At 32.2% G+C, this 13,103-nt stretch overlaps 1 protein-coding gene across 7 annotated transcripts; it reads left to right on the top strand.

Moving 5' to 3' along the window:
• Positions 1-2,387: 2,387 nt before the first annotated feature.
• LOC107413232 (oxysterol-binding protein-related protein 2A) lies at positions 2,388-10,759 on the top strand. Of its 7 annotated transcripts, none has more exons than XM_060818580.1 (12): positions 2,429-2,667; positions 2,758-3,305; positions 5,350-5,709; positions 6,105-6,201; positions 6,654-7,099; positions 7,506-7,661; positions 8,329-8,496; positions 8,626-8,766; positions 8,920-9,138; positions 9,253-9,366; positions 9,976-10,160; positions 10,292-10,759. In XM_060818580.1, the coding sequence occupies exons 2-11, from the start codon at positions 2,886-2,888 to the stop codon at positions 10,141-10,143; spliced, it is 2,289 nt and encodes a 762-aa protein (XP_060674563.1). In that variant the 5' UTR covers positions 2,429-2,667; positions 2,758-2,885; the 3' UTR covers positions 10,144-10,160; positions 10,292-10,759. The 7 variants fall into 7 exon arrangements, 6 of the variants coding, with proteins under 6 accessions (XP_060674564.1, XP_060674563.1, XP_048320488.2 ...); XM_048464531.2 differs by having other exon boundaries at positions 2,439-2,603; positions 10,415-10,759; XM_060818579.1 differs by having other exon boundaries at positions 2,439-2,667; positions 10,415-10,759.
• The last annotated feature ends 2,344 nt before the right edge of the window (positions 10,760-13,103 follow it).

Here is a 13,103-nt window from a genome sequence, read left to right as displayed (position 1 = left end):
TGTTGAAAAGATGCTTGCATTTGTCAGTCAAAATTCTCGATGTTGCTTAGTTCGTAAAACATTTATTTATGACATTTTGCTATGAATAAAATTTTTAATAAGAGCATTGAATCTAATCACAGTAGATATGATGGTCAAACCCCTAGATCTATAGTACTAGAAAAAATGAAGGAAAATACAAGGATTTTTTCCTTAGTTTGAAGTAAATGATGATATTATTATTATTGTTGTTGTTATTGTTACTAATGGTATTACTATTGTTATCATTTATGATTATGATTATTATTATTATTTTAGGATTACATTGCAGCTAACGGCGGTACACATATTCTAAAAATGATAATTGGAAGTGACAAATAGCTATCATAATTGTTATGAAACAATTTCATAAAATGTTTTAGCAACTTGTAATTTTGATTTGGAATTTATATATGTGCTTAATGGATATGAGAGATTTGCACATGATTCAAAATAGTAAATGATGTTTTATCAAGGAGCAATGGATTAAAGTGCCATAGGTTATATATATATATATATATATATATTAAAATCACCATTCTTGGCGCCTTCTGCTACCACTTATTTATCTAATTAATATTTTCCCCTAATTAAACATGTAATGCATATGTATGCATATAGTTTACTAATTTTATTATAATTGTATGTCTAGGAAAATACTTCTTGGTAGATTGTGGATTTCCAAAATGGCTCAAGCTTTTAACTTATTTTCGAGGTGTTCGTTATCATTTTTAAGATTTTACTTGTTACCATTTTTAAGATTTTGCTGGTCAAGGTTGTGACCTTGAAGATGCAAATGAGTTATTCAATTATCCACATTCTTCTTTGAAAAATATAATTCAAAGTGTTTTTGGTATTATTTAAATCACGATTCACAATTTTTAAAACATCTCCTCCTTTTCAATTTCAAACATAAGTAGAGTTAGTGTTGGTTTGTGTAGGAGTACACAACTTTATTCACAAAGAATATTATTCTAATTAATTTCCAGTTGAATTAGATGATGAAATTTCATCATTGCTGTTGAATTAAGGAGATGATTTTGAACAAAATTTTGGAACTCAAGAACGAAGGAAAAATGCTAACCAATAGAGGGATGCTAAATCTCCTCAAATGTGGAATGATGCTGAACAGATTAATAATAATGAACATTATATTATTTTTTACATTTTTTTTTTTTGTTTTTTGTCATTGGAGATACTAATGATAATGAACAATGACATGTTTTCTTTTTTTTTTTAAAAAAAAAAATTGGTATTTTTATTATTTGTTTATTTAATTAATTTTGCTTTTAAAAAATTGTTAAAAATCAATAAAAATCTATTAATGTCGATGAAAATCTATATATATCTATAAAAGACTTTTAAATAAAGTCTACAAAATTCATAAAAATCTTTCATAATTGTAAAAGTCTATAAAAGTATATAAACTCTAAAAAAATCAAGTCACTTAAAAAAAAATAAAGAATACAAAAATCATTTAAAATTCATATTGATAAAAAAAAAAAGGAAAACTCCTAGTTAATCATAACTAACAAAAATTTGACTATGTAACTTTAATTAACATTATTTTGAAAAAAAAAAAAACCCTTTAATTAACATATTAAGGAAATATCACTCTATATAGAAATTTTTAGGTAAACTATCGTATATTTAAATAATACTCTATAATACATTTTTTAGTTATTTTTTATTATCAAGTATGATATTCAAACTTCAAATTATTATTCGAAAAAGCATTAAATTTACATTAGGCTAAAACAACCCAATACATAGTTTAGAGGACCACTAATTAATAAAAGAGTATTGGACCATATGTTAATCAAACCTTAAAATTAATTAATTTTAAATCTGCAAAATAAAAATAGAAAAAGTTAATAATTTTTAAAATTATAATTAACGGATGAAAAAGAATAAAAAAAGAAAGTATGATGTTAGGCTTGCAGCGGTAAATGGCATTTAATAACACGTTCCAAAGCTCACACTTTCAAAGTCCAACTCATCATCAAACTGCATGCCACTACCGAGAGAGTCCTCAATGCTCGTCCTCAAAGCACAGACCCGTACTCTTCAATTTATCACGTCATTTTACCGATACTTTCTCCATCTCGCGAGAAGCCACTCTTTCTGTCGCTCTTCCCCACCACGCAGAAAAAAAAATTACCATATGAAAATAAAAATATAGATAAAAACTTAGAATATTTAAAAAGAAAAAAAAAAAGGAAGAAGGAAGAAGAAGTCCTTCTCGACTTGGAAATTTGTTTCAGTGGCATTTAATTTACCATTCTGCCACCACCTTAATTACCATCAGCTCTACTCTCTCTCACACCTTTTATTTTTTATTTTTTATTTTTTAATTCTTTTGATGAATCTTCTCTTACATCCATGATCCATATAAATATATACATATATACATGCATACAATATATATACCTTGCCATCAATTCAAGCAATTTATTTATTTTTTTAAAAAAATTATAAATAAATTAATAAATAAAAGGACGTCGTCGTCTTATATTAGTAGTAAACCTCTGATTTTTTACACACTCTCTCTTCCCGAATCTCTCTCAGTTTCAGAGCTCCCACAGGTTCGTCTACAACCCCCGAGAGACTCTCTTTCTCTCTCTTATTTCAGGAACTCTAAATTTTCAGGTTAGCTTGCATTTTTTATTCTGATGGTTTTTTATTCTGATGGTTTTTTTTTTTTAATTTTTTAAGTTGTTTTTCCATTTTGTGGTGCAGTTGTTTAGCGGAAGCGCAATGGGAGGCTGATTATCAACTTGCATTTTTTTTTTTTTGGGTAACATTTTGGGGTTTGAAATTTTGAATTCTTTTTGGGCCATTTTTTCTTTTTATTGGTTGGATTGGAAATGCGAGTGAAAGAGATGCATCCATTATGCTGTATCTCTCTAGAGAGTACTCCGGGAATCGGGGACCAGTCGCCGGAGGTGACGCTTTCGAGGACACGAAGCTTGCCGGCGAGTTTGGCTGCGGTTTCAGCCGGATCTGTGGGAGGCAATGCAGGACGACCGCCGGGATCTGAAAACAACGTCGCCGGAGTTCTGTATAAGTGGACCAATTACGGCAAGGGATGGAGATCCAGATGGTTCTTGTTGAGGAACGGCGTACTTTCCTATGCGAAGATTCGCCGGCCTGAGAGTCTAAACTTTTTGACACCAAACGACGACGTTAGACTCATCGGAGAGATCTCAACCAATCGGCTTTCGAGGATGGAAAGTGGGTCCGCCAGAAGGAAACAACAGAAAACTGTTGGAATCGTCCATCTCAAGGTAATGGGAATTTTTTTTTCCCCCAAACTAAACGAAAACCAATTTTGAATTCCTTTTTTTATTTTTTTATTTTTATTTTTTTCCTATGCTTATGCTTTTAAGAGGAATATATACGGTACGATCCGTTTGAGAGCATTGAAGTTACAATCGGGCCGGGACGCCAATTCCATTTTGGCGCTATTTTAATCAAACTTTCCAATTTCGGCAAGCAAACTTTGATTCACATTTTTCACTTAAATCTTTTACCTCCATCATTTTATTTTATTTTTATTTTCTTCTTTTCGGGTCTTTGCCTCAATGTTTTTTTTCTCTGGGATTCTGATTCTGCCAGAAAATATAGAAAGGCGCTTTGATATCTGAGTGAAGAGGAAAAAAAATAAAATAAAATAAAAAAAAGAAAGTTTATGAACCATTGGTTTCTCTCATTGTTCGTCATTTTTTCGCTGCGATGCGATCTCTTTCACTGTGACTTGTCTCTTTTCCTTTTTCTGGGTTTCGTGATTTCAATTTCGCTTTTAAACTTTTTTTTACAGTTTAACTGGGTGTTAGTTTATAGTGGGTCACATCAGCAGGTGGATAAAGGAAACGATAGGCTACGGTGTACGCATAGGTATTATCCTGTGGTCACATCATTGGTCGATCGGCATTGGTTGGATTTTCAGCTCTCAGAAAAATGATCATTTTAATATATAATATATATATATATATATATAGATATATTTTCTTTTGGTTTTCGCCTTTTTGCTCTGCCTTTCTCTCACCCTTTCTCGTATTTTCAAATTTCTCATTCTATTGCATTTTTGCAGAATTTCACCTGTAGAAATGGAAAGAATTTAGAGAGAAAAATAAAAAAAAACTTGGATGGTATTTTTTTTCCTAGGAGCTTCTCATAGCACTGTTAAGTACAGTGTTCGGGGTATCGAATAGAGATATCTTCTTTTTTTTTTTTTTTTTATTCGTTTTACTTTTTACCTTTGTTAGTATAGTCACAGATGGGAAGTACGTGAAAGGTTTCGTTTACTTGGAAATATGAAACCTTGCAGTAATGGGACGGTGGGGTGGGGATTGTGTTTTCAGTGCTATATTGAAATGGAGATTTTGTTTGTTGCGTGTTGAGGGGGAATATTTTTGACTTAAACGTGTGTGGGTGTTGGTTTTTTCCTTTTGACTTGTCGTGGTGTTGAATGGATTCGAGTGCTAAGTTTAGTTTGCTTTTAAGTTTGGTTTTGAACGAACTTAATCTTTTGGACATACGGGCTTGTTTTTCAGTGACATAAACAAAGAAACAATGTCTTTTGGACATACGGGCTTGTTTTTCAGTGACATAAACAAAGAAACAACGTGGGGACTTCAGTCCACTGGGTGGGGTTTGGCGTTCTGAAGATTGTATTTTGTGCTAATACTGTTGGAAATAAAGGTGGGGAAAAAAAAAAAAGAAGAGATATGTTGCGACCTTTTGGGGCATATTCTCAGTATTTTCATAATTGGATACTTTCTAAATGCTGGATCCAAAGACCAAGTCCATGCTGAACTTCTATTAAACCAATCTTCATCTTAAAAGGAGTTCTGGTAAGGCATTTGGTTTGGGTTTTCCGCTTTCAGTACTCAACTTGATATGTTTTTGGGTATCAGTAAGAGCTTTTTGGAATGTTATGGTGAAAGGGGTCCCACTTAGGAGAAGGGGTTTGGTCGCGTAAAGTTGATTGACTGAATTTATTTATGAATTTCTCTTCTGGGTATTCCTACAATCTGTTAAACTATCTGTCTGGGCGGGGCTAAAAGTTGACTGATAAAGTTGCTTTCTTCTTTTTCAAGATGACTATGTGATATTTGCTTCATTAATTGCTTTCATTCTTTGAACTTTTATGCTAGCAAATAAATAGCATAATTTGAAAACTGCCATTCACCAAAAAAAAGGAAAAAAAATAGAAAAAGGTAATTTAAAAATGCAACTGGATTCATTGTGATGGTGCCGCAATTACATATATGTTCTGTTTTTCAAACCTTTTTTTTTTTTTTTTGGTTTGTTCATTTTGTTTACCAGATCTCATCTTTCCGAGAAAGCAAGTCCGATGACCGGCGCTTTTACATATTTACTGCCACAAAGACCCTTCATTTGAGAACCGAAGCAAAGAGTGATCGGTTGGCTTGGATACAAGCCCTGGTCTCAACTCGGAGCCTATTTCCTCTTAGACAATTGAATGATAGTCTCTCCCTTGTACCGAATGACTTGTCTATATCAACTGTTAAGCTTAAAAGACGCCTACTTGAAGAGGGAATGGGTGAGAACATTGTAAAGGATTGCGAGCAAATCATGCTCTCGGAGTTCTCCGAAATACAGGGACAACTCAAGGTTCTTTGTGAAGAGAGATCCAACTTACTTGACACATTGAGGCAGTTGGAGGTAACTTCTACCTTAAATTAGTGTTTTTTTCCAATTAACTTTACATATTGAATTGCACCGGTTCTGACAGCTATAGTCCTCTTTTCTATATCAAATCAATTTTTTCAGTCATTGAATTTCAATTTCAGAAGATTGATGATGTAGATTTCTTTTTAGTTTTTAATGTTAAAGCTGGTTGGCGGACATGATAATTTTAGTTGTTTCTTCTTTTTGCTTGTGATAATTGGTACAGTACCATTGCCTTGTGCCTTTTATTATAATGCAATGCATGTTCGTAATTTCCTTTTTTAAGACTGTTTTGAATTCTTTATCTTTAGTTGAAAAAATTTATTGGTTCTTTTTTTATGTGTATGGTAAAGTATGTTTTGCATCATGTCTCACTTTTGCATGTGCAGGCCGCTAATATTGAAGGTGAAGCATCTGGAATTCATGATGGTGAATTCCAATTAACCAAGCATGAGTTTTCCAGTCTAGGTCGTGGAAAATACAGTGGTACAAATGAATTATGTTCCCTCTCTCTGTTTGGTTTTTTGGCATCTATATCTGTTGGAAATTTAATGATACGTTATTGAATAGACAAATTCTGGGTCAAGAATTTTTAATTTGGAACATCATAAATATATTTAGGTGAAAAAAATTAAGATTGGATCAAAAATATCTTTAGTTAATTCTGTTTCATCATTTTAAAAAAATGCTGTCAGTCTGAGATGGATTTACCAATTATCCTTCTGTTTTATCATTTAGAACAAAAAAATATTATTTTTCCATTCCGTTTTATTTTGATGTGAATGGATGTTGTTTAATCATCATATTCTAAGAAGTCATTTGGATACTGTAAATAACTTGTCTAAAGTTCTGCTTCATCCATAATGATATTTTATTTATCGATGCCTCCTCTGCATGTCTCTGCATGTCTGGGTCCTGACTTATATTCTGGTTATCAGAGTGCAGCACAACTGAATCTTCTGATGATATTGAAAAACAGGAGCTTGAGGAGGTTTCAGATGAAGATGAAACCTCCTTTTATGACACAAAAGAGTATTTTACGGAGCCCACCATTAGTTGTAGATCTATGAAGTCGATTGTAAATAACATGGATAATCATAGTTTACCTGCTAGTCAATTTGGAAATACGGATAAAATGCAAACTCAGAAGGAAGGTAATGATTCTAGTTATCGGCACATTGAAAGAAGAAAAAAGCTTCCTGATCCAGTTGAGAAGGAGAAAGGTGTTAGTCTATGGTCCATGATCAAAGACAATGTGGGAAAGGATCTTACACGAGTATGTCTACCTGTTTACTTTAATGAGCCAATATCCTCCCTTCAGAAAGGTTGTGAAGACATGGAGTATTCTTACCTTCTGGATCGAGCATATGAGTCTGGAAAAGTGGTACGATTAACATATGTCACTTCTTGGTATATGATATTTCTTTCTCGTTGTAATTTTGACATATGATGTTTCTTTGTTCTTGTTATAATGTTATGTTTATTTGTTGAGTGTCCAATCTCCATATGCTAAAAGAATCCTACATATTCTGTCGATACTATATTCTTATGGGGGCATTTGCTGAAAACTTATGCTTCAATCTCAGTGACTGCAATAAAGATTGCAGATGAACTAACTGAAGGGGACACATGGGAAATTAATTGGTTTTATTGTGTTCACATCAGAATTTAAATGGCTATTTCACTGTTTATGTTCAAATAAGATGTTTTACATGATCAAATTTAACTGTTTTCTAGAATCTGTTGAATCTGACATTCTTCCATGGGATCTTGATTATTATGATTCTCAGGGTAACAGCCTCCAAAGAGCATTAAATGTTGCTGCATTTGCAGCATCAGCATATGCGTCGTCTGAAGGCCGGCACTGCAAGCCCTTCAATCCTTTGTTAGGAGAAACTTATGAAGCTGACTATCCTGATAAAGGAATTCGTTTCTTCTCAGAGAAGGTCAGTATTTAGGAATCCAAAATATCTGAAGTCCCAAAACAGAAAATACAGTAACAGTGTTAAACTGGAAAGTTTTCTGATAATAGAGTTGAGGTTGAGATATGATTTTCTGTTCTCAACATGCATTCAACTTTTAATAACAATACCAAGAAATTGGTAATGAGGTATCAGATTGAAAAGACTTAGAAAACTGAAATAGAAAAACTGAGAAAAGTTTTTAAATGATTTTTCTGAGAAAAAAGAAGACAAGGCAACACTTCCAATATTTTTAATTGATAATCAAAGTAGGACCAGCTTCTGTTTTTGCATATTGAATGGGAACTATTTAACAAGATTGTGGGGAAATAAAGATGCAAATCAGGAAAATATAGTTCCATCATCTTTCAAAGAACTTCAAAGAAAATGTATGTATTTCTCTGTGTAGTGAAAAAAATAAAGAAATAATTTCAATTAGCAATCTTTTCTGAAATTTTAAAGAAGGTATTATTAGTTACTTCATACCACATTAATACATAAATGCTTCCCTACTCTTGCTTCGTTGAAGTATATGTTATATGGTATTTATTGTTATAATGATGGAAAATGTACAAATATGAAGTATAACAATCGTCCAATCAATTTTACTTTTCAATCCATAATTTTTCTGCAACCTTCCATTTTGAAACAGGTCAGTCACCACCCAACACTCATTGCCTGTCATTGTGAAGGTAGAGGTTGGAAATTCTGGGGTGACAGTAACCTCCACACAAAATTTTGGGGGCGGTCAATTCAGCTTGACCCTGTTGGAGTTCTGAATTTAGAGTTTGATGATGGTGAAATTTTCCAGTGGAGCAAGGTTTGCAGTTATTACATGATTGTGTTTGTTCTTCATCTTGACTGTTTGATTGTTTCATGTGTCTATCTTCCTCTTCTTATTTTTTTCTTTTTCTAATGATGAATATTACTGTGATCATGATGTTTACAGGTTACAACAAGTATTTATAATCTTATCATTGGAAAAGTGTATTGTGATCACCATGGGATGATGCATATATGTGGTAACCGTCAACATTCAATCAAAATAAAATTCAAAGAACAATCAATTCTTGACCGAAATCCTCACCAGGTTAGTAATCGAATGAATAGCAAATACCACTTTAGTTGCTTGAAGTCTTTCGTTTTTAAGAATATAATGAAACCTTGATGCGGTCCAGTCTCTATTTTGCCCTCCTTACCAAGCAAACTAGAGTGGTATTAAAATATCTTGTATTTGATATAGGTTAATGGATTTGTTGAAGATATTAATGGGAAAAAGGTTGCCACAATATTTGGGAAGTGGGATGATAGCATATATTATGTTAATGGGGATTGCAACAAGGCAAAGGATTATGCTTCACCAACCTTATTGTGGAAAAGGAGTAAGCCCCCTCCTAATCTCACTCGGTACAACTTAACTTCATTTGCAATCACACTGAACGAGCTTACATCTGGATTGCAGGTAGACCTGATGTAACAAATCAATTATTTCCTATGCATCTACATTTTACTTTCATGAATCTCTAATCGGTTTTTATAGCTTTCTCTGATCCTGGGTATTTGATCACGGATTAAGGAGAAGCTCCCACCCACGGATTCCAGGCTTAGACCAGATCAGCGGCATCTGGAGAATGGTGAATATGAGAAGGCAAATGCAGAGAAACAACGGCTGGAGAAGAGGCAAAGAATGGTATGTTGGCAGCTCTCACTGTACCTTTATCACTCATAGGCATGTAACATGTAGGAGCAGCCAGCTAAATTAGCTTAATGTTTTTGCCTTGTTTAATTTTATGTTCTGAAGAAGATAATGCTCACACTTGGTTCACTTGGCCAATGAATTTGTACTTTGTCTGTTTTTCTTTTACTCGTCAAATAGGTTTCATTGAAAAAAAAAAATAAAAATTCCACTTAGTGTGACCTCGACAGTGCCAGACAAGTCTCTAAACATTGCTTGAGAAAATATATGATAACTGACATTGAAAGGCCAATCACAATTTCTCTACTTAGTTTCTTTGGCACACAAGGTGCAGTTCTCCTATGCAAACAGATATCTTGTTGTTGGACTGAGTGACACTAAAGTATCTAGAATGGTAGTAATACGTCCTGGTCGTGTCTGGTAAGTTAAATACATAAATTTCAATACTTGGTAATGTATTTCTTGCATAACACACTATTATCTTTATATACTTGCAAATTATTTCTTTGACCATTCACAAATTTACCCTAAGCAATAATTTTTATTTCACAACTTGAAATTAAAAAAATGACTCATGTTTCATGGTCACCTCTTACTATACAGTCAAGGAAATTACAAGAAAATGGGTGGAAACCAAGATGGTTCCAGAGAGAGGGTGAAAATGGGCCTTTTCGCTATGTAGGCGGGTATTGGGAAGCTCGTGAGCATCGAAATTGGGATGGATGCCCAGATATATTTGGTGAATTTAGTGACAGCCTTGTTGAGTTATAGAATCAATCATGATTCAGGTCAGTGCTATATCTTGAAAACCGTCAAAACATTATTTTACTGAGGGGATTACTTTTTTGTTCTATTTTTTTTTTAATTTTTTAATTTTTAAAATTTTTATTTTAATTTTTCATTTTTCTGAACTTTGTAGTTTAATTTTTGTTTCACCTGATCAAAATTGACGCTAGTACGTTGTGCTCACGAGCCCCTAGCGAATAACATGGTGTTGAGTAATATATAACTTAACCTTGTGGATGCATGGGATGGTTTCCAGGATTGGCATGGAGGAAGCTCCGCTTACAAGGAGCTTTGCTTCCTGAAATGGATTCCATAGCAGAGTTTTCTCCGGATCACAGTGCCGCTGATTCTTACGCGGAATTTTAAGCAAAGAAATTTATTCATCGTCTAACTCTAATTTGATGGTTGGATTGTTGTCAACTGCGGAAATTTTAGCTCTTATGTATTGTAATATCTTGGTCTCTCCTTTTTTCTCTTTTTTTTTTTTTTTTTTTTTTGTCCTTTAGTATGTGCTAGCTATTGGCTGAGCATTTATTCCATAATTATTTGTATTTTACTTTAAGAAAATAATAAAAAGAAGGAAGGTGTATGTTTGTATGTTTCTCATCGTTCTTTTTTTTTTTTTTCGACACCTGTTTGCCATCATTCAACCATGTAATGTGTCAGCTTTTTACTATAGAAAGTTTCCTCAAAAAAAAAAAAAAAAAAAAAAAAACGAAGTGTTTCCCACCTGACCCGCTCACGGGTCAAGTGTTGGTATTCTAAGTCTTCTAGATAAAAAAAAAAAATGCAATAAATCGGTTTGTTGTAATTATTTATTGTTGTTGTGGGCCGCATACTTGTGGCACTCTTGGAGTTATATGAACGTGGGGCAAACTTCATTGTTTCTTGTTTATTTTATTTTTCCCGGTTACAATGTGGGTCATGATATTTTTTGTTTTTCCATGATGCCCAAGCTGATCATCCTAAAAACAATTTTCAGAACAGGCAATGCGTGCATCATTTTTAGAGCTTCATATAGTTTTATAGCCTATAACCCAAATTGCTAAGCCCAATTATATTTATCTTTATTATTATTATTATTATGCTACTAGTACTGTCATCTGCATTTTATGTAGTTTTTCTAAAATTCCCTTATTTATTAAATGTTTAATAGATTCCGGTTAATTAATATTAAATTATTAAACACACATAATCCAAACATCCTTTTCATTGCTTACATCGTATCAACTAAATAATATCAAATTATTCAACTAACTATAACTAACTATATTTTTAATATCAAGGGCTGAAACTTTATTGTAGTAGAAATAAAAATATTTAATCTATCGAAGAAGAGTATAATTTATTCATAAATTTTATTAAATTGTTTTAAATATGATTATATTTGGTAGAGAATGTGAAGCATTCTCCATAAAATATAATTATATTTAAAACAAAATTTAATGAAATTTATGAATAAATTACACCCTATTTAGATTGATTAAATATTTTTTATAATATAAAAAATATGTTCAGTTATAATTAATTGAACAACTTAATATTGTTTGATTGATATGATATGAACAACTAATGATAGTAATGTTTTGAAAATGTTGGCTGAATAATTTAATATTATTTAAATGGAATCTACTAAAAATTTAATGAAAGAGAATTTTAAAAAAACTACATAAAATGTAGTGGGAGAAGCAAAAATAGGAGTTTAACTAGCAACATCTTTTTCATTTTTTATTTATTTAATAGAAACAAGATTATTAGGTTCAGGGCGAAATCACCTTTTCCATTTTTTTAATCTCCTATAATTTTTGCAAAATAATAATAATAATAATTAAGAAAAAAAAAAACTAATGAAAATAGTAATAAAAGGGGTATTTTCACCTTACCAAACAAACCCCTAGCCACCCCCCCACCCCAAAAAAAAAAAAAAAAAACCAAAAAAAGAAAAAAAAAAGAATATCCATTAATATATATATATATATATATATTTATTTATTTATTTTGGATTAAAGAGACAACCAGGTTGGTCCTTTGTCTAGACAAGTTCAATGCACCACTAGCGACGGCATGAGCCACTTTATTACAAGCTCTGGTAACAAAAGACAAAATCAAGCCTCCTAAAAGACATAGCCAGAAGCTTGATATCTTCACTACTCTTGACCCCATTAATGCCCACCAAAGAATCACTTTCGAACACACAATCAAGCAAGCCAAGCTGCTTTACAATTTGCATGCACTTTATGATTGCTGAAATTTAGTAGCAAAGGAAGTTAAGGATTTGGTGAAACGCTTTGACATAGCTGCCATCAATGCGCCATTACTATTTCGGATAGCAATACCAAAAAGGGGGTTAAGGATTTGGTGAAACGCTTTGACGTAGCTGCCATCAATGCGCCATTACTATTTCGGATAGCAATGCTAAAAGCTATAGTTGTTAGGTGTAAAATATTCATTATTTTACGTTTTTCTTATTTTAGGTAAAGAAAGAAGAATTAAAGGAAAACAACAATTTTATTGAATTCTTTAGATTAATTTGTGGAGATATAAAAGATGAAGCTTAGTCAAATCAAGTCTTAAGAAGATTCAAATATTACTCCTGGGATAGCTTTTCTAAAGCTTGAAAATTATTTCGGAGATTTGAAGTTAATCCTTTATCATTGATCATGAAGAGCTAAAATGAAGAATCCAAGAGCTTAAAGGCACTGTAATATGTGGCCAAGTATTACCTTTGTGTTATATAATTGATGTCTTACGCTAAGTTGCATTTAGAATATTCAAATTAAACGTAATTTTTTTCATCACCTTAAAGAAAGTTTTTTTTTTTTAATTTTTTTTATTTTTAATAATACGAACTTATTAATTTAGATTCATACCCTTATTCTACTTTATCCAAAACAGAAGGAAATCGGAACACTAAAAACCATGAATTTTATCATTCTATTACCTTT

This window comes from Ziziphus jujuba, chromosome 6 (genome assembly GCF_031755915.1).
Source record: "Ziziphus jujuba cultivar Dongzao chromosome 6, ASM3175591v1".
NCBI classification, from domain to species: Eukaryota; Viridiplantae; Streptophyta; class Magnoliopsida; order Rosales; family Rhamnaceae; genus Ziziphus; species Ziziphus jujuba.
The sequence above is the reverse complement of the archived record's forward strand: the minus strand, read 5'-3'. Positions and strand labels throughout refer to the sequence as shown.

What these genes read in the sequence shown, in the direction of transcription:
- LOC107413232 (XM_060818580.1), top strand. Translation starts at nt 2,886, where the DNA reads ATGCGAGTGAAAGAGATGCATCCATTATGCTGTATCTCTCTAGAGAGT. An exon ending in AGCTTACATCTGGATTGCAG is followed by an intron (nt 9,139 to 9,252) that starts GTAGACCTGATG and finishes TCACGGATTAAG; the next exon opens with GAGAAGCTCCCACCCACGGA. An exon ending in TGGAGAAGAGGCAAAGAATG is followed by an intron (nt 9,367 to 9,975) that starts GTATGTTGGCAG and finishes CTTACTATACAG; the next exon opens with TCAAGGAAATTACAAGAAAA.